Source organism: Erpetoichthys calabaricus, chromosome 7 (assembly GCF_900747795.2).
Source record: "Erpetoichthys calabaricus chromosome 7, fErpCal1.3, whole genome shotgun sequence".
NCBI classification, from domain to species: domain Eukaryota; kingdom Metazoa; phylum Chordata; class Cladistia; order Polypteriformes; family Polypteridae; genus Erpetoichthys; species Erpetoichthys calabaricus.
Window position 1 is genome coordinate 153960150 of NC_041400.2, and position 22847 is coordinate 153982996.

A 22847-nucleotide genomic window follows, 5' to 3' on the forward strand; every position below is an offset into this window, starting at 1 on the left:
TATCTTTTTTTTTTTAAGCTTGTCATCAGTCATGTCGCTCCTGTGTTGGTTCTGAATATTCAGACTGTACACAGTGCAAGAAAACAGCAGAAGTTTTGCATCCTTCCAAAGAGCAAAATGGAAAATTTCATGGGATTTGTCTGCCCAAATGTAAAGATCATTTCTACCTGGACACTGATAATTTATGCAAAGGTATGAATTTTGATTATTCCTTGTATGTATTAGTATTTAGTGTTGTTTTAGAGGTGGTAGATCTCTGTGCCAGATTACATTAAAAAGAGTGTTGCCTTAGGAAATGTGACATTGTTCTAGAGTTCCTTTTGGCTGTTTGCATACTCTCACTGTTTGAGTGTGAACCTTTCTCTGGTTATATTAGTTTGACTGGCTTCTTCAGGTGCCCATTGTACATGTGGATGTCCATGAATTTGTCCTGCAGTAGCCTGATTCCTCATTCTACTCTTTATGGCTTTAAACTGGATTAAGTAAATCGTGAAATAAATTAATACATGCATCATATTTTGTATTTTTGTAGGATTAATGTTTCTCATAGAAGTTTATTTCCCACATAGAGAAAGTAAATAAAACCTGTCTCAGAAGCCATCATATAGCAAATGCACTGAACAAGCCAGTGACCAACAACACTATATTTATGTGAAAAAGACTTTTAACTGTTGTTAACAAATATGGTGTTGCTTGTGTAGTCATTTTAATTTTTTCCACCTTATTTAAATGAATATTTAAACATTTAAACATATGAACATTTGAAATGTTTCCTATTTCCTGGCTTAGAGTTTTCTGCTATTATGTACAGTAAAACCACTGTGCTCTTCTTCAGCCATCTTCATAAACTCATTTTTGATGTACAGTATGTGAACAATGGAAATGAGTTCAATTTGTTGGAAGTAATAGTCTACAGAATTTGTTTTTAGATATGGAAAAGCAGGATTGTGTGCTGTTTTCAGGAACAATACAGATAAAACTGAAACAGTGTGATTGCTATTTTTTATAATATGTAGACTAGCTTTAATTGTTATGTTTAGCTATAGTGGATTCAGAGTATTTAGACCCCTTTATTATTTTCATTTTTGCTACCTTTTTGCTGTTTTGCAGCCTTTTACTAAATCACTTAAATTCATTTTTTCCCTTAAATCAAGCAACACTAAATACTCTAGAATGTCAAAGCAAAACAAGTATTCATAACCTTTGCTATAACACTTGAAATTTGGCTCAGGTGTATCACATTCTCTTGAGCATTATTGAGATGTTTCTATGATAGATACAGTGGTGTGAAAAACTATTTGCCCCCTTCCTGATTTCTTACTCTTTTGCATGTTTGTCACACAAAATGTTTCTGATCATCAAACACATTTAACCATTAGTCAAATATAACACAAGTAATCACAAAATGCAGTTTTTAAATGATGGTGTTTATTATTTAGGGAGAAAAAAAATCCAAACCTACATGGCCCTGTGTGAAAAAGTAATTGCCCCCTTGTTAAAAAATAACCTAACTGTGGTGTATCACACCTGAGTTCAATTTCCGTAGCCACCCCCAGGCCTGATTACTGCCACACCTGTTTCAATCAAGAAATCACTTAAATAGGAGCTGCCTGACACAGAGAAGTAGACCAAAAGCACCTCAAAAGCTAGACATCGTGCCAAGATCCAAAGAAATTCAGGAACAAATGAGAACAGAAGTAATTGAGATCTATCAGTCTGGTAAAGGTTATAAAGCCATTTCTAAAGCTTTGGGACTCCAGCGAACCACAGTGAGAGCCATTATCCACAAATGGCAAAAACATGGAACAGTGGTGAACCTTCCCAGGAGTGGCCGACCGACCAAAATTACCCCAAGAGCGCAGAGACGACTCATCCGAGAGGTCACAAAAGACCCCAGGACAACGTCTAAAGAACTGCAGGCCTCACTTGCCTCAATTAAGGTCAGTGTTCACGACTCCACCATAAGAAAGAGACTGGGCAAAAACGGCCTGCATGGCAGATTTCCAAGACGCAAACCACTGTTAAGCAAAAAGAACATTAGGGCTCGTCTCAATTTTGCTAAGAAACATCTCAATGATTGCCAAGACTTTTGGGAAAATACCTTGTGGACTGATGAGTCAAAAGTTGAACTTTTTGGAAGGCAAATGTCCCGTTACATCTGGCGTAAAAGGAACACAGCATTTCAGAAAAAGAACATCATACCAACAGTAAAATATGGTGGTGGTAGTGTGATGGTCTGGGGTTGTTTTGCTGCTTCAGGACCTGGAAGGCTTGCTGTGATAGATGGAACCATGAATTCTACTGTCTACCAAAAAATCCTGAAGGAGAATGTCCAGCCATCTGTTCGTCAACTCAAGCTGAAGCGATCTTGGGTGCTGCAACAGGACAATGACCCAAAACACACCAGCAAATCCACCTCTGAATGGCTGAAGAAAAACAAAATGAAGACTTTGGAGTGGCCTAGTCAAAGTCCTGACCTGAATCCAATTGAGATGCTATGGCATGACCTTAAAAAGGCGGTTCATGCTAGAAAACCCTCAAATAAAGCTGAATTACAACAATTTTGCAAAGATGAGTGGGCCAAAATTCCTCTAGAGCGCTGTAAAAGACTCATTGCAAGTTATCGCAAATGCTTAATTGCAGTTATTGCTGCTAAGGGTGGCCCAACCAGTTATTAGGTTCAGGGGGCAATTACTTTTTCACACAGGGCCATGTAGGTTTGGATTTTTTTTTCTCCCTAAATAATAAAAACCACCATTTACAAACTGCATTTTGTGTTTACTTGTGTTATATTTGACTAATGGTTAAATGTGTTTGATGATCAGAAACATTTTGTGTGACAAACATGCAAAAGAATAAGAAATCAGGAAGGGGGCAAATAGTTTTTCACACCACTGTATGGTTAGATATGGTTAGGAAGGGCACACACCTATTTTTAGTAGGTCTCACAGTTGATAATGTATATTGGAGCAAAAACCAAGCCATGAGGTCAAAAGCATTGCTGTCAGAGCTTAGAGACGGTATTGTGTTGAAGGTTCCCAAATGCACAGTTTTCTTCATAATTCTTAAATAGAAGAAGTCTTCCTAGAGCTGGCCACCCAGCAAAACTGAACAACCATGGGAGAAGGGCCATGGCAAGAGAGGTGACCAAGAACCTGATGGTCACTCTGGCTGAGCTCCAGAGAAACTGTATGGAAATCGGAGAAAGTTCCAGAAGGACAGCCATCAGTGCAACACTCCACCATGGCCCTATGAAAGCCAGCAGTCTCATAGCAATCTAGTTGAACTCAAAGTACTGAAGCTACTGCAGACAGGGATAAAGATGAACTTGGTGCTAAACGTAAGTTCCATCTATTCTCTGCCCATTGAGGGCACATTTATATATTGTGTCTTGCAGCATGTACAGTTCAGGATTTCTGGCTGACAATACAGTCAGCTTCACCTGCCAAAAATGCTTAGCTACTTTAGAGTTGATTGGGAAAATACACGCTTTGGATGACTGCTTTAGGAATATGACAGTGATAAGGCAAACCAAAACCAAATAGTATTTGCATTGTTTCCTTGGACAACTCGGCTACATATGATTTGGCTTCAGTTTCTCCAGTTCCTACTATAGTGTGTGTGTGTGGCCAGAATCTGCATCAAAACTAAGACGGGGTTATAAGAAGTAAAAATTTAGTCCCTCACCATTCAGGTCCCCAATTGTGGAGACTGGGAATATTAAACTGCTCATAATTGGCGACTCCATATGCGGTATGTTAGAATTTCAAACTATATTAATTCAGTAGTTAATTTTAAATGACTCTCAGGGGTGACGATATCTGACACAGAGTGTAAATTGGACCTTCTGCCCGATAATAAAGTATTTACCTTTTTGTTGCATGTCTGCACTATTTATTTACAGCAATCTTAAGTATTAAAGGGGAACTTCACTTCTCTATGCACAAAAGTGAAAAGAAAATGCTGTATTGTAATTGTGTCTGGAAAAATTATATAGAGTGAATAGGATTTATAACAGATTGTATCCCTATCACTGCTGGTTATAGACCTGGTGTGCAAATAAAGGCATAGCCTTTTTAAACAATTGGAATTATTTTTTGGAAAGGCTTAGGTTTTTCAGGAGAGATCGTCTTCATCCTAACTGGAGGGGATATTTTGTTTTATCCCAAGGTATGGCAGCAGAACTGCCTGGCTATAACTGATCAAAGCTCCATCTAGTTTGCAGTCTTGTGATCTTAAATCACAGGGTGGTGTTTATCCAACCTGTTTCTGTCCTGTAGCTGTTTCCCAGAATCCCATTTATGGGGAATCTTATTAAGTTAGTCATGCAAACTTTACTTTTTGGCAATCAAGTAATTTAAAGAGTATGAATAGACTAAGAGATAAAATCAGATCCTCCACTAATGGTATCTGTAATAGTAACCTAACTCAAATTAAAACTAAAGATATATCATCAGTTCAGAAACATATTTTCAGTTTTAAATGTTGCTTATTAAACATTTGCTCTTTTAGAAATAAAGCTACTTTGGTAAATTATATTAAATGCTAAATTTAAATAGTGTTTTCTCACTGAAACCAGACTGTAAATCTGACACTATTCCCGTAGCGGAGGCAACACCAAACGGATGCACATTCCTTCATAAATCTAGAGATACTGGTCAAGGAGGTGTCCGTGGAATAATTCATTGTGACAAAAAAATACAAACCGCTTCTAAAAATGTAGGCAAATTTACATCCTTCAGTGCACTCGTGTTAAATATTAAAACAGCTTCCTGCACAATTATAGTGCTAGTCTGCAGACCACTAGGGCCGTATTCAAAGTTCATGACGGAGTTTGGCAGCTATTTAGCTATAAATTATGAGTGTGTAGTCTTCATGGGGAATTTTAATGTACACATTGATGTTGAAACTGACACTTTCAACAACTGTTCTACTCATTAGTTAAATTCAGTAGGATTTTGTCAGATTGTCAATGGTCCAACTCATAATCATAACATAACCATACATTAGATCTAAACATAACTTAGAGAGCTGAAATTTAAAATTTAAATACTACTCCATTAGATTAAGTTATTTCTGATCACTACTTAATTACATTCAGTTTGGTTCTGACTGTACCAATATATTCACAAAAACAAAAGCAGTGCGAAAACTAGATTGCAACTCTGCTTCAAAGTCTGTAGATATTTTAAATAAATCAATTATAAATCGTGGAAAACAATTTAGATCAGCTAACTTCAAATATGATGAAGTGGTTACAGCAGTTCCCCTTAAAAACAAAAGTGATTAAAGAGCATAGAAACTCACCCTGGTTTAATGAGGGCACGCAGGCACCTATGTTAGAGTGTTGACAACTGGAGTATAGATGGAGAGCATCAAATCTGTGGCCTTTTGATTTCCATGTACAGAGAGTGTTAAAAAATATAAAAAACTCTCTTGAAAGCCCCTTCTTGTACTGTTTATAACAGTAGCTAATCTAACAAATGGGGATTAAGAACAACAGTTCAAAATACCAACAGATAGTACCGACTTTATGAGCATCTTTAATGAGACCTACTGCTTGTTCCTTAAGTCCTGTGCCAACAAAACTAGTAAAAAGCTCAATGGATGTTCCCGCAGCACCAATTCTTAGCATTATCAATTGCTCATTACTGAATGCTGCAGTTCCTGATGCACTAAAAATGTCAGTTATCAAACCATTGCTTAAAAAGTCAGACCTAGACCCACATACACTTAATAATAATAGACCCATTTCAAATACAGTTTCTCTATGAAATACTTGAAAACGTTTTTGCCGATCAACTTCAGTGTCATCTTACACAAAAAACAAATTATTTGAGAAATTCCAGTCTGGCTTCTGCACTGGTCACAGAACAGAAGCCACACTAAAATGTATTGTAAACAGCATTCTAATATTCTCTGATGAAGGAAATTCCGTTGTAATTATGTTGTCAGATTTAAGTGCAGCGTTTGATACCAGTGACTATTCTATTTTTCTACACAGGCTGGAAAATGACATTGGGCTCATGGGTGCCATCATTGCCTAGTTTAGTTTCTTATTTATCAAATTGATTCTAGTACATACAAAAATGTGCTGACAGTACACCATCATTATACATAGAAGTGGTGTCCCACAGGGATCAGTACTGAGACCTTTACTGTTTTGACTTTACATGCTTCCAACTGGGAACTATCACTAGAAAACATACTGTAACATTAATTTTCACTTGTATGCAGATAATACCCAGTTATACCTTGTTTTTAGACCATCTCTTGTATGCTGTCCTTAATTAGATATGTTAGTTAAAGGAGTGGATGGATGAAAACTACTTGTCTTTGAACACAGATTAAATAGATGAGTTAATTATTAGAGGGAATGATGCTGATTGCAGCAATATTTTGTCTTTGCTTAACTCTTTTGGAATTACCATTAGCTTTAATGAATCAACCCACAATCTAGGCATTATCTTTAACAATAGCATGTCGTTTAAAGCACCCATTACAAAATGATCTAAAGCATGCTTTTTCCTCTTAATAATGTTGGGAACTTAGGGTGTTTTCTAAATATGCAGGAGACAGAGAAATTAATTCATGCATTTATTTCCAGTAGGATTGACTACTGCAATGTAGTGTTCACTGGCTGTACAAATCGTACTATATAATGCTGAATTATCACTAAAACAAGAAAGTATGAACAGATTACTTCAGTTCTTAAGTTCTTATACTGGTTAGGGGCAGATTTAAAATCCACCTTTTAACATATAAAGTCTCAAATGGCTCTACTTACTTATCTGAAGTTATCATTGCTTACAAAACATACCTCACATTAAGATCTCAAGATACCAGCCTGCTTATGATTCCAAGGATTAACAAAATAACAGTGGGAAGTCGAGCTTTAACTACAGGGCCCTGAAGCTGTGGAATGGTTTGCCTGCTACTATAAGTGATGCCCCTTCAGTCCAGGTTGAAGACTCTGAGTAGAGCTGCAGAATAGCTGTGCATACTGCATCTCTGGTGTTAGTCATTAATATTAAAATATAAGTAATATGATATTTATAAATTGTTACTAATCTTCCACTATTCTATTTCTCTTCTTAGTATCCTCATGTGGCACTTGGTGCCACTGCTCTACTACCAAGTTGTTTGCATGCCCTTGAAAAAGTAATCTCAGATAATGTAGCACAGGAATAATTAGGTAGAAGGGTCTTTTCATCAGATTGGCCAGCCTAGCACTGACTCAGCTGTAGAATGGCCAATAGAAGGGAGGTGGCTTGTTAGCTGAGGTCTCCAGCACTCTGACTGTGTCTGGCTTGTCTGACTCAATTTCTACAATGTAGTCATTGTGTTAAAATTAGCTGATGGGCAGATATTGTTGCTTTTCATTTATGTTAATTAGCTTCTACTTTGTTTTTAACGTATTTTAATAAATCTTTATTCTTCATTTTTCTTATATTTAATAATTCTGTATTTAGTGAGCGATATATCTATTCTTCGATTTAGTGGGGAACGCTGTGCGAAAACAAAGTAGCTTGTATTGTGTTTCTGAGGTGGAAATGATAAATTGGCCATCTATCTCTGTGAAGAGAATTACTGGTGTTCTTGTTTGTGTATTGTATTTTCCCCATTTTTTGAAATCTTTTTCACCCCCAACCTACCTGAAACGGGGTCTCTCTATGAATTGACTTTCCCAAGATTTGTACTCCTTTTTTTGTCTTCTTAGAGAGTCAAGCTGGGGTATGGGGTTCTTTAAATAAACAAGGCATATTAAAGCCCATTGTGGCATTACTTGTGTGACTGTGAGCCATACAAAAATAAATTGTTATTGTTGTAGTTGCTGAGATTTTGCAGAAAAGGCATCTAAGGGCTGTGAGAAACACTATTTCTCCAGTTTAAACTGAACCCAAGGTTAGCATCGTGTTTAGAGAAAACCAGGCACCCCTCATGACCTGTGCAATACCATTCCAGCAGTGAAGCATAATCGTGGTAGCATCATGCTATGGAGTTATTTTTCAGAGGCAGAGACTGGAAGTCTAATCAGGGGTATTAAGTTCTTTGCAAGGAAATGGATAGTCTTATTACTGATTGCTGCTGTTTTTGAGGAATTATTTATGTCTATTACTAACCAAGCTCTCCAAACATGCAGGGACAAAGGCATGAATTCTCATCCAACAAGACTGACATTGCTACCAGTACAGATGCATTATCACTAATGGGTTATCTGATAATTGGGGAGTGCATACTTTGTCAGGAGCTAAGGGGAGATTATAAGAAGCAAAAGAGAATACTGGGTTAATTCCATTTACCCAAAGAGTGAAGGATAACCTCACCAAGCACAGACCCATAAATTTCTGTCAGGCAGAAAAAGGGACAAAACTTCTAGAAATTCTCACACGGCTAAAAATGTCTTTATCACAACTATGAAAAAGTCTTATGCTTTAAAAGATATAATGCATTTCCTTAAATCAGTTTTTGCTTTGACAAATAGAAAATGGCCTCTACATGGCTATAATACTGCTATATATTTTAGAAATTAAGGTGTTAAGCAAAGAGCAGGTATAGCAGAAATGTGTGACAGATTACCTGCAGATGATGAAGTATGAAGTTCTGATGAATCATAAGGTTGCCCTAAGTAAATGATTCCCCAAAAAGGAATGCTGAGCTGCTGAAGTAACTGTTTTCTTTCTAATGTAATTTCTAAAAACTACTATTTTAATTTCTTGAGATCTGGAGTCCAAACTATGTCATGTACTACAGAATCCACTAAAATGCACACTTATGTAGCTGGGAGGATAATTTCAGACATGAAATCAAGCTGAGGTTCAGTGAAGTTTATCAGATCTTTAATGTTTTCCTCAAGCGCCATTAACAGCCTTCACTGTTGTTTATCAAGGTACACACTGTGATACATTACAGTTCTTTTTCAGCTGAAATAATAGTCACTTTCCTTACATTTATATTGTGTAGTTCAGTCTGTGTAATATTTAATCTAGAGTTCCTGCCATGACTTATTTTTAAGCTTCTTTTTTATGTCTTTTGTGTATTTTTTATTCAATAATTATGATCTTTTCTGTTAATGTTATTTCTGTTTATTATTTGTCTGTATTATTTTATTTATCCATTGTTTGTATCAATGTGTGTAATCATGTTTTGTCATGCTAGTGTTTTGTGGGTGGATCCCCTTGAGGAGGGGGCTACCCTTATCTTACCGCTAAGGAACTGCCTTTAGCATATAAAGGCAGGCAGGGAAGTGAGTTCCTTGCGGTTCTTTCAAATGTGCTTGGTGAAATTGAAAATTGTCTTTGTGAGTACTACCTTTGTGTTCCATTTCTTGGTTTTATTGAAATTTTGCTCTCTTAGGATTTTGAGTTGGTTTTTTTTGTTTTGGGACTCGGTTGCTGTGTTATGCCTTTTTTTGGCCAAACCTTTTGCTGTTTGATCTTTTTGAAAATGTTATTTCTCTCTATTCTTAGTTATTAAACTCCTCTTTTATAAAGATTACTTCTGTAGCCTCTTTTGCACAAGACGGTGGTTGCTGGTTTCCCCTCCCTTGTGGGCCATTTTGATTATTCTTAGGGCATTGCTTATATATTTTTGCACCCTTAAAGCCAAAGTCATCCTATAAAGTAGGATGGTAGGATTCTGGCCTACTTTGTGGTAGATTTTAGAGGGGTAGCACCGTTGCTATTTTGTTTGCTGTAGAATTATAACCGTCGGGTACTCGGCATCAAGACTTTCAGCTGTGTTAAGCATTTCTGACAACTTTGCAATGCAATTGGACATAGTTTGTTTTACATTATTTCATCAAAAAAGCATTTATGAACTCCCTCATAGTCAGCACTTGTTCCAACATGTTCACTCTGTTTGCCTCTGTGTACAGTAGTCTCCCTTAAAGTACACCACACAACAACAACAAAATAATTCATGTCTCTACCAGTCTGTGATGCATGTATTTGGACTATGCTTATCAACCATTTACAAACAGTTCTTACAGTCCTGCAATATGCTCACTTTCCTTCATTACCGTAAACAAATTCCACTTTTAGCTCCCTTCCACTCCCATTAAGCATTTCATGCCATTTTCCTTTTTACTTCCTTTCCTGCAAATACAGTTAGGTCCATAAATATTTGGACAGAGACAACTTTTTTCTAATTTTGGTTCTGTACATTACCACAATGAATTTTAAATGAAACAACTCAGACGCAGTTGAAGTGCAGACTTTCAGCTTTAATTCAGTGGGGTGAACAAAACGATTGCATAAAAATGTGAGGCAACTAAAGCATTTTTTTAACACAATCCCTTCATTTCAGGGGCTCAAAAGTAATTGGACAAATTAAATAACTGGAAATAAAATGTTAATTTCTAATACTTGGTTGAAAACCCTTTGCTGGCAATGACAGCCTGAAGTCTTGAACTCATGGACATCACCAGATGCTGGGTTTCCTCCTTTTTAATGCTCTGCAGGGCCTTTACTGCAGCGGCTTTCAGTTGCTGTTTGTTTGTGGACCTTTCTGTCTGAAGTTTAGTCTTCAACAAGTGAAATGCATGCTCAATTGGGTTAAGATCAGGTGACTGACTTGGCCATTCAAGAATTTTCCACTTCTTTGCTTTAATAAACTCCAGGGTTGCTTTGGCTGTATGTTTTGGGTCATTGTCTATCTGTATCATGAAACGCCACCCAATCAATTTGACTACATTTAGCTGGATTTGAGCAGAAAGTATGTCTCCGAAAACCTCAGAATTCATTCGGCTGCTTCTGTCCTGTGTCACATCATCAATAAACACTAGTGTCCCAGTAGCACTGGCAGCCATGCACGCCCAAGCCATCACACTGCCTCCACCATGTTTTACAGGTGATGTGGTATGTTTGGGATAATGAGCTGTTCCACGCCTTCTCCATACTTTTTTCTTGCCATCATTCTGGTAGAGGTTGATCTTGGTTTCATCTGTCCAAAGAATGTTTTTCCAGAACTGTGCTGGCTTTTTTAGATATTCTTTAGCAAAGTCCAATCTAGCCTTTCTATTCTTGAGGCTTATGAGTGGCTTGCACCTTGCAGTGCACCCTCTGTATTTACTTTCATGCAGTCTTCTCTTTAAGGTAGACTTGGATATCGATACGCCTACCCCCTGGAAAGTGTTGTTCACTTGGTTGGCTGTTGTGAAGGGGTTTCTCTTCACCATGGAAATGATTCTGCGATCATCCACCACTGTTGTCTTCCGTGGACGTCCAGGTCTTTTTGCGTTGCTGAGTTCACCAGTGCTTGCTTTCTTTCTCAGGATGTACCAAACTGTAGATTTTCCTACTCGTAATATTGTAGCAATTTCTTGGATGGGTTTTTTCTGTTTTCGCAGCTTAAGGATGGCTTCTTTCACCTGCATGGAGAGCTCCTTTGACTGCATGTTGTCTGTTCACAGCAAAATCTTCCACATGCAAGCACCACACCTCAAATCAACTCCAGGCCTTTTATCTGCTTAATTGATAATGACATAACGATGGACTTACCCACACCTGCCCATGAAATAGCCTTTGAGTCAATTGTCCAATTACTTTTGAGCCCCTGAAATGAAGGGATTGTGTTAAAAAAATGCTTTAGTTGCCTCACATTTTTATGCAATCGTTTTGTTCACCCCACTGAATTAAAGCTGAAAGTCTGCACTTCAACTGCGTCTGAGTTGTTTCATTTAAAATTCATTGTGGTAACGTACAGAACCAAAATTAGAAAAAAGTTATCTCTGTCCAGATATTTATGGACCTAACTGTATGTACTGCCTTTCTGTTTAATGCCTTTGCAGTCTCCCCTGATTTTAGTTATCCCAGCATTCCAAGTCACAATGTTTACACACTTTCATACATAACTATATTTGATCACTACCTTTCTCCTTCTTGCTCACTAGCTGTCTTACAATAAAAGGTACATCTTTTCAAGTTTGCTCTCCAGAATTACAGAGATTGGCTTCCCTGGATTATTGTTTATCATAGGAAGGTTGATTGCTCACACAGGTGTGAGCTGAAACACTCATTATATGTGCACTGGGGTATAATTTTCAACACCGCATAGCATTCCAGGCATCTTAATCTTTTAGTCACTTTTTATGGCACACAATAAAACAGCAATTCTGTGGTAAAACCTGTTAAAAGGGAAATGTAGTTCTAATATTAATCAGCTCGTAATAGTTTATTACTAAATCATTACAAAAAAGAAAAAATATTTTTATAGTGTTTATTCAACATTAGGAAATCAAAAAAATTAAGAATTTAGTTTTTTTTCTATTGTTCTCTGTTAGTGGAGTGTCAGAATGCTGTCTTTGCTTCCTGAATTGGCAATTGCAGACTATTTTCTATAACCTTGAGACCATTTTGAAATTGTAAAATAAGGTTATACCATGGACATGCCCCCTTATATTAAGTAGGGTTTGACAAGTAATATGGTCAGATAATGTGTTACATTACTGAATTTCACAAGTTCACAAATGGGAAAACTACAGATTGAATAAAGTCTGCATGTGGATTAGTTCATACCACACACTATTTTTTCTTCTCTTTTTGTTATAGATAAGCATATAGGTTAGTGTTTAATACAAAATGTACCTGCCATTCTAATAGCAAGTTATCATGCTTTGCTTTTTCTCAAGTAATATTTTTTTCTTTTGTCTTGTTTACAAATATCTATACTTTGTCATTATATGCTGGATCTGGTATTGTGGTGCTGTATGTTGAATCTGACAGCTGTATTTGTATGCTTCAAACTTGTGTTAACAAAACATAATAGATTTTCTTGAAATCCAGAGACTACTAATAGAGTACTCATTGAAGTAGGTAAGTGTGTATGACTGATGATTTTTTTTTTTGTAAGTAGATGATTCAGCATACTAAAACATAATACATTTTTTTTCTGCTCAAAAGAAATCTTAAAGTAATTGTCAATTGTACAAAGTGAGTAAATAGAGAATAGATTCAAGAATGCTGTGGCATATTATTTTTCTTCCAATCCTGTATGTATGTATTTTAATTTACTTTTTATCTTGTTTTCCACGCTTTCAGAGTGCCATTCTTCATGCCTAGAATGTACTGGAAAAAGTTTCAAAAACTGCACATCCTGTACTCCCCCAAATGTCCTCCATGAAGAGAGATGCTTACCAAAATGCCCTGAAGGACTGTTTAGTCAAGACACCCTTTGCACTAGTAAGTTTTGTTTCCAAGGCTTCTGATAGTTAAGCTATCCTATTTTAAATGTTCAATATTTTTATTAGTTGAAATGTATAATTGTTGTTTTGGTTAATTTCAAATGTATCTAAACACACTTGTCTTTTAAGGTAACTGAAGTCTGAATTTTGTATAAATTAAAGGGCATGTGTACATATAGTTTTTAAACTAGAACTGTTAATACACTTGTTTGTAAGTAAAATGATCAAGTGAATTACTTATGGTTTATATTGCTATATTCCACATGGACGTAGTAGTATTTGGCAGACATACACTGCTCAAAAAAATTAAGGGAACACTTAAATGACACATTGGATCTTGATGAACAAATCATTTAAGTGGAAAATCTTTATTGAGTAATACTGTGTAATTCGTTGAGAACAAAATAATGTAACAGCGGTAACTGGAAATCAAACCCACCAACCCATTGAGGACTGGATTCAACATCACACTGAAAATAACAGCCAAAATTGAAACCATAGGCTGATCTAGGTTGGGGCGGAAGTGCTGCAGACCAGGGCTCCGGAATTATCCCAGCAACCCGTGGTGATGGCCAAGTAACCTAACAGGCTTGAGCATTACAGCCCCATGCTCGTGACGCCGATGTAACCAAGGGTGGCTGTCCTTTCATATCCCGGGGAATGACTTGCCCTTTTCTTGGTCCCCTGCTGTCCCGGGCTTCCCAACAGGGCACGATCCCCAGCCGTCCATTACAGCATGGCATTATACATGAGGCGCAAGGACACCAGTAAAACAAAAAAACTAGAGAATAATCAGTCAGGAAGGATAAGGAGAGAGCAATTGTCTGTGGCCACCACCTACAAAACCATTCACTTTTTGGGGGTTGTCTTTCTGTTGCCTGTCTAGTGCACCTGTTGTCACTTTCACTTTTGCACCAAAGCAGGTGAAGTTAATTCGCAATTGCTTATGCTTCCTAACTGAACAGATTGATATCCATGAAGCTTAATTGACTTGGTGTTAGGCTGTGATGATTAAGTGTACCTTTAATTTTTTGAGCTCTGTATATACCATGCATATTCTAAACAGCTGTGTTTTTCAGAGGTTCTTGCACATTTTTTCCGTATAGTCTATGGCCGTCAGTCAGCACTATAGTATTGCTAAGATATGAATACATTGTGTGGTACCCCAAATTCCAATTACAGCAGCTACTTACTGTACAGTAACATTATATGGTGTCAAGATTTAAGTTGTTTCTATTTAGTGGGAAATGTGAAATATTCAATACAAACATTCCATAGCTTTATATTATTTCGTTATAAATTTTATGTGTAAAAATAGGGTCCAGAAGCAGACACTGAATTCTGATGTTGCTTGTACAGTTGCCTTACTTGTCTAGTCAATATATTCAGAAAAAAAATGCCATATTGAATGTCTCGTAGCAGTCTAAAGGTTTCCTTTTTGAGTATGCTCAATATGCAGTTTAATATTATTGGATTTATATTTCTAGTCACTGTGCGTTATGAAGAAGTTTTTTTGTAAAATAATACCTGAAACTTTTGCCTTTGCAATATTTTGTGAATTCCTGCTTTTCTGGCATTTGTCAAGTTGCATTTGGTTTTCTGCCAACACATTTCTACTTTCTACATTTTCTCTAATTGTTAATTTTTTTTGTTGCTTGCAGATTGTCATCCATCATGTAAAGAGTGTAAAGGCCCTTCTGTTTCAGATTGCACTATTTGTCACCCCTTAGCCATTCTGGTGAATGGACATTGCACAACCAGCTGCTTAGAAGGACAGTACTTGAATGGAGTTGGTTACTGCATAGGTAAGTTGTTTTTGTAATGATTTTCACTTGCTTAAATGTCTTTATTAGTGTTGATCAACGAAATTCACCAGTGTTTTTCACAGCGAATTTTCTGTATTTACCAGTGATCTTATTCGTTGAATATTTTCCTGTAAATCTGCATTGTGGCCAGGTTGTGATGTTACAACCTGATCAGTACTCTAGCCTTCCATCCATGAGTATAGCCATTGAATATAAAACACTGATCCCTGTGCCAGGCTGCACAGCACCAAATGGCAATTTTCATACATAACTAGCCATCCCCCATGGCTTCGCCCATGTGAAACAGGGTCAAATTTTAAAAATCAATAAACAAACAGGTATTGCTAGCTAAGCGGAGCCAAAACGTGGCAAGAGATAGAGTGATTTGAATGGAGGCTATAGCATGAGTGAGGAGGTCCCTGCCCGGCTCCCAACTCCTGATGTCACCCTTCCCCGTCCCCTCGGCCCACAGCCTCTGTCTCAGTTTAGCGTGAATATATCACTCCTGCAAGCGAACTATGAGTCGCAAAATCAACTGGAATGTTCAAGCAAATTCCAGAAAAAAAACAATCTAAATTCATTAAGTAGTTCTCTCATTTGCTAGCTAAGTGGATGTAAGATACGCCCTGATGCTGACATGTGAGTGAGAAGGGTCCCTCCCCCTCCCCTCAGCCTTCTGCTTGTCTCTCAGATTCACGCAAATAAATCGGTACTGCAAGTGAATTATGATACTTAGCATGATGAGAGATGCCACAAAATCAACCAGAATGTTGAAGCAAATTATAGAAAAAAAACTCAATCAGACGGACGTTGGATTTTATATATACAGTACACCCCCAAAATTCGCAGGGCACCTGAATTATCCCGGGCATCCTAGAGCACACGCGAATTGTGAAAACCCACGAATTTTGGATGTGGTTAAAAAAAATGCCTATTTTCATAGTTTAACCCCTAAATATGCCCCCAAAACACTTCAATTTAATTTCAAACTCAGTTTAATACATTACCTAAAAATAAAGAGTGTAAAGGTAAACCTGTATACTGTACTGCTATGTCTCCCGCAGTGCTAGAATGTAAAATACCGATATTACCGCTATATGTACTGCAATTCATGCAAGCGCGTTTTCATTGCCAGAAGCCTTAGACGGTGCAGCTCGTTTCGGCGGCATCTTGGGCTTTAACCTTTAAACTGCCACATACTTGGGGGTTAATGCATCCCTGGATGCCAAATACTTTTTTGCTGCACTTTAAGTAAATGTCACAATTCACAAAGAAAAAGTGAAACTTTAATGTAACACATTTTTTTCATGCAAAGAGCATCACAATTACTGCAACACTGGTCATTTTACACACTGCTAATGAACTGTAAAAACTATTTAAAAAAACTACTGGAACAATATGTACAAAGTGCAACTGACGCCATGGATGTAAATCACTGAGCCAACTGCGCTTAAACGGGCTGCAAGAGAGCACACAGAGGTAAGCGCTGATGCTTGCAGGCTAGTCTAGTGCAGCTTGGGTCACAGAATTGCAAAGAAACACAGGAGATTGTAGAGACAGGAACTTTATTCAGACACTTCAAACAAACATGTCTCTTTCAGAAGTAAAAGGTGCTCAGCATGCAGTTAGTTAACGATTAAGCAATAGACAAACATCATAGGGGAGCACAATCCACAACAGTAGCAGAGAATGTCTGTGGGAGGAGATAGAAACAAAGCAATCAGCCAAAAAGGACAGGTACGGTTCAGGCTTTTAAGTAAGCATAGTATCGCGCGAGAAGCCGCAATCGAGAAGACGGTGATTCATTTATTTTTATTTTGGAGATTCCAGTCTTGACCCAATGTGCGCACTCACAAACAGAGACAAAAATAAAGCAAACCGGTAATCAAACAGCAAATAAAGAATGTAATGAAAACAAATGAAATAAGAAAACGATACCACCCCTGTTCCCCTTACGGCAATTACACATTAAATACAACAAAACACACACAGTAAATCATGAAAAAGTTCATGAAAAGCGGCAACGGATGAAATGTAATGATGAAAATAGATAGTCCAGAGATCCGCACATTGAATGGGAATGTACAGATAGTCCTACCAGTAGTTCCTGAAATTGTGCAAATGGGTGGACGGATTCAGGAGTGCTCCTTTCTTTGCAAGATGGCCATGAATCCACTTACAGTCCTCATGTACACAGGCAGACAACGAGGGCTCAGATCTAGAGGGATATACATCATCTGTCCTATCCTATGTGCTGTTCTATACTGATGCTGTCATGCTCACAAAGACCTTTAGGGTGTTTCCAAATTAGAAACCGTGGCTGGACAGTATGGTGAGGTCCCTGGTTAAAGCCCGGGACGCTACATATAGGTCAGGCGACAGGCTGGCATATATCAAAGCCTGAAAAGAACTAAAAAAAATGGAATAAGCCTGGCAAAATACAGATACAAACAGCATATCAAGGAGTATTTTGATAACAACGACCCACGGAACATGTGGAGAGGCTTAAAGACCATAACGGATTATAAGCGCAGCGATCAGCAGGTCAGCTATGACTCTAGTTTCCCTGACACCTTGAACAGTTTCTTTGCACGTTTTGATGCATCTAGCAGTAGGGAGACTGTACATCTCCCTTGGCTGGAGGAGCAGCATCAGCCTCTAGTCCTGCAACTACACCAAGTGAGGTCCACCCTGAGGAGGATCAACACTAACAGAGCTGCAGGATCGGATAGGGTGTCAGGTAAGACACTGAGAGAATCCTCCTAAAGTACATCAAGGATGCCATCCCTGCTGGATTTAACAACCATCACTCCTCCTACAGGAGAAACAGATCTACAGAGGATGTCGTCTCAATAGTACTTCACACAGCCCTGACTCATCTGCAGTGCCCTAACACTTATGTTAGGATGCTATTCGTCGATTTTAGTTCAGCGTTTAACACCGTAATCCCGGACAAGCTGGTACAAAAGCTTCATAATCTTGGTCTGTCCACATCGTTGTGTTTCTGGATCAGGGACTTTCTCACTAACAGGCCTCAGGTGGTTAGAATTGGAGATCATACATCAGTCACACTGGTTTTGAACACAGGCACGCCACAGGGTTGTGTGCTCAGCCCAGCACTCTTCACATTATTTATGCACGCTTGCTCTGCCATCCATGCCACAAATATGGTTGTGAAGTTTGCGGATGATACGACCGTGGTGGACTTGGCATAGGTGGTGAGAACAGCACAGGGGATTGTGGGAAGTCCTCTCCTAGACCTGGACTCTGTATATGCTGCAAGGATGCAGAAGAGGGCCAAATGTATAGCTGCGGATCTCACCCATCCAGGAAATGGACTGTTTGTACCATTGCCTTCGGGAAAGCGGTACAGAAACATAAAAACACATACCAGCAGACTGAAAGACAGCTTCTCCCCAGAGCTGTGAAGTCCATCTGCTCTTGCTGATACACACACATACATCTACCCCTAGCCTGCCCCCCTGTAGACATGCACACGCACTTTCCCTCATAATCAAACACACACACTCATATTCCTCCCCTGCAGACCCACACACACAGATCACTGGTCTCTGCAGGCGTACTACCTCAGGAAAAGTCTAGACTTGATGATGTTTTATTGCTGCTGTCTTTTATACTTATTTTATTATTTACTAGACATTAAGCCCGTTACAATAACGGGCGCTAGAACAGTAGTCCATAAACATTAGTAGGAACAGTCTATATTAAATGGCAAGGGACCTTTTACCTCATTAAATTTTTTCCGTAAAATGCCTGTAATTTTCTCTTGACAGTAATACTGGCTTTACTGTCTGCAATATGCGTTTAAATTTCTGTCACAACAGAGGGCAATCAGCAGATTCTCCCCAGCAACTGATTTAATGTGCGTGAAAATAAATCTACTTTTAAAAGTCATTGTATTGTAATATCATGAAAATTCGCATATTTAGGAAAACCCCTTCAACGACTGACACTTTACACTTTACCGGGCCAAGCTTCTTAATCGCAAATCTGACATCCTCAGAGTGAACACTTGCACAACAATGGGGAAGCTGGTCTCCGCGTCTCAGTACCCGATTGGATTTTTCGTGTTTTATGTTTTAGGTCTTACCTCATTTACCGAAATCCGATTGGATCGGCCGTGCGATCATTTATAGGTCCCGTGCTCTCTGTCTTGTGTGACACATCAGGCGGCCTTTGAAGCATCGCACCGTGCCCCGCGCATGCGCACTTCACCAGAAGACACACACACACGGACACTGGACGCACACAGGGGTTTTATTAAAGAGGATAGTGTATTGTGTATTTAAGTATTCTGCCTTGAAGCCACGTCCTACCAACAAAAATTTCGTTATGTGTATGCATAATGACAATAAACAATTCTATCTATCTATCTATCTTCGTGGCCATTGTTTATATTTTCTTTGTGGTTATCATTCTGTCTGTGTCTTTTGTTGTTTGAGGCACGATGGCACAGCTCAGTCAGATTACATTTTTTTACTGCAATAATCAGTCCAGAACAGTTGGCAGATACTTTCCTTTCCCTCAGTTAATTAAATTAAAACAGTTAAAACACCACTGCAACATTAGAAGCCATTCAAAACTAGTTCAGTTCCTCCTTGAATTCAATGCATTTCATGGTGCTCAGTGAAATTCCTGAACATTTCTGTGATCTCACTGAATTTATGGAGAAGCAAACTCCACTGGGTTCGCTCATCATTAATCTTTTTTATACACTACAGACATTTAAGATTTTAACACTCAAATCTTTATAGACTTTTCAAAATTGACAGAACAACAACCCTGAACACTACAAAAAAAGCTGTGACTTATTAATATTCATTTTAGTGATAGTGTGCTGTTACATGTTTTAAAAATAAATTGAGAAACATGCATGTAAACATTCATGATCTGGAACTGGACATTTCTTGGGTATCTAGTTTATCAGAATTATAGTTGTTGTTAAAACTATATGATTACCCATAGTGAGTACATTATTTTGAAAAGTCATAAATATTTTTTTAAGCTGCCAAAGCTATGTAGAATTTCAGTTCACTTTCATCTGGAATAGCTTTGTTGTATGGCTGCAGGAGTTTTATAATATTCTGTTCATTTTTTGTACATGGAGTTTAAGAAAAAGAACTATGGATAATTGAAACAAATAAAGGAAAAGCCTCTCAATTGTTAATTTATTTTAAAGTTACCTTCAATTGTTTATTTATTTTACGTTTACCTTTATCTCATTTTTATACTAAAAATCCAAATGTCATGTTTAGCACATAATCTAAGTTCACAAAGTTTTTTGCCAGATCATTGCACCCTTACTGTTCTAATGATGACAGCTCCAAGAGTACCTCTTATTAATCAGAGTGCTGCAACAGACTGTTTATTATTCAGAGGAAGTTTCTCATAAAAACAAAAGTTAAAATATCCTGTATTTTCAAAACATATTTTGCATTTGACTAGCTGAAATTGTGTTGGGCTAATGTGAAAGGTATGCCATGTAAAATTAGGTTAGACATTGCTTTTCACAAACTTTTCAGCCTGTTACTATGGTTTGTATACCTACATAAAATGAATTCTATGCAGTCTTTTTATATTTCTTTTAGTTGTGGTCAATTGAGGATATCTTTTGTTGCTTGGTTCTTTGATGTCTTTCTCAAAAACCTAGATAACACTTTAGACATAACCAGTTTTTCTTACTGCTTCTTTATCACACTAATTCTTAAACATAAAAGGACTATTTAAAAGTAAACAAAGCCTCTACCATTTCACCTTTGATTTAACAAAGATTTGGAAGAAGTGCAGTAATAGAGATAATGAATGTCTGACGCCTTTCCTTTACGTTCTTTGCAAAAAATCAAAAGACTACAAAGCATATTACATTGTCTGTAGGGTGTGCTAATTATCTTAAATTTTGATAAACACCTACAAGTTGTTTAAAGTTTTTATTTTTCTTTGCAAGCTTAAATTGTAGAAACCTAATGTTTTTATTTTTATTCAAAGAATGTTTTGACTAAAATAAAAAATTTGAGCAAGTTTAAAGATCATTGTTTACTGAACGCAGACCCTTAGATGTTGCCAAAAAATTCAAGATTCTTTCACTTTTATTACTTTTTTTGTCTTAAATACCATTGGCACAGTAAAATATAATACTGGAACATAAAGTAGCACATGCCAGTAGACTTTTGTGATTACCTCATACCTTATAGATACCTCATTATTAAGATTTGCCAGTAATGTTTTTTTTTTAATTTTGGAAGATCAGAAGCTGCAGTACATTTCATTTGAAAAATAATCTAAATAATCTGCATATATTCTTCAAAAATTGCTGATCTTGGTAGAACAATGCAAATGTTGCATGGATGTTAGTAAAGAGCAGAAAAGATTCTGGTTGGGATTGAAGGGAAACAATCTCTTCAGGTGATTTTTTTTTTAAATATGAAGGTCATGTTTAAGCTCATCTATGAAAGGTCAAATGTATATGCCGTTGTATTCACTTTCAACAGTTCATACATCTCAATAAATCCATGAACATACTGCTATCTGAGCACACTGGCCCAACTGGCTTTTTTTACCAGTTCATTTAATACATTTTACAAGGACTGTTTCATTGAACTCTGTTCAAACTCAGTTCTTGATCTCTTGCTTATGACAACTCAGTGTTACGTGTTTGTGGATTTCCATTAATTGTGTCTGGGCAATGTTTCTTAATCATGGCAAAATATGCAATGATGGTAGCATCTTCAGAAATGACAAGGATTCAACCAAAACATAGTAAGCAATTTTGCACAAGGTGGAATTTTAAACCAAAGTTTTTCAAATAAATAAGAGCACAGCTGAGTAATAGAACTATTTATTTATTTATTTATTTATTTATTATTTTGCTTCATGCAAACTTAGATTTGTAACAAGAAAATTAAATACTGTAAACCATTTGGGAGAATTACCCATATAATTACTATCTTGTTCATGGGTATGAAGGAGCATCCAAAGTTGTGCTTGAATTCATACTATTTTGAAAAGAAAATATATGAATTTAAATGAAATGTAAGAATATCTGAACTTTGAAACAAACATTATGTAAATCACTTTCACCATTATAATGTTTATTTTAGAAATGTTCTTCTAGACTGTCAGGCCTTTACCTTTTAAAATGCACCCGTTATTGTTTGAAGTGCTGCTTTCTTCAGTATGTGGCCTTTGGAAAGACAACGAGACAGAAAGAACATACATTAAGCCTTACAAAAAATTGACTGGGACTCCTAAGAATTATTGCTTAATTGCTTTTGTCTGAATTCTTTTCCTCTTACTTTAACACCTTTTTTTTACCACATTGCACATATTTGACAATAGTGCCATTTTTGCAAATTATTTACGACAGGTAATATTTAATATTCTGAAAAAAAAAATTCAAGATAGGTGACAGGATTAATGAAATTAGATATCTAGCTATTTACTTTAAACTATTTGCTGAATAATCTCTCCACTTTCACTTCCTGATGATGGTTATAGTGGCAGCACAACAAGTTGGATATTTCAGGTTGAAATGATAACCCAAAAATGATTTAACTCTGGTGAAGAGGGAGTAGGTCCTTGAAAATCTTCCAAGTCCTATCTTAATTAAGTTCTTCTCCCACAGTTACCTTAGATAAAGCTCCTCGTTAACGATTATATAATCCAGAAAAACTCTGATTGTCACTCCATTGGGCAAGGCTGTTGAACCAGTCCTCCTATATTCCAACCAATAACATTGTACTAGTGCCTCAGGTTTAAATGTCTCTTCCAGTATATCCAGTATATAGTGTGAGGTTCACTTTGGTGGCCTCACAGGTCAGAAATTGAAACATGACAGCACA

At 37.2% G+C, this 22847-nt stretch overlaps 1 protein-coding gene across 1 annotated transcript in view; it reads left to right on the plus strand.

Annotated features, from left to right (window-relative positions):
* fras1 (Fraser extracellular matrix complex subunit 1) overlaps positions 1-22847 on the plus strand; it is a 303582-nt gene that overhangs the window by 163906 nt on the left and 116829 nt on the right. The window contains 3 exon segments of the mRNA XM_028805595.2: positions 19-192; positions 13041-13181; positions 14845-14988. Coding sequence (XP_028661428.2) covers positions 19-192; positions 13041-13181; positions 14845-14988 — 459 coding nt within the window.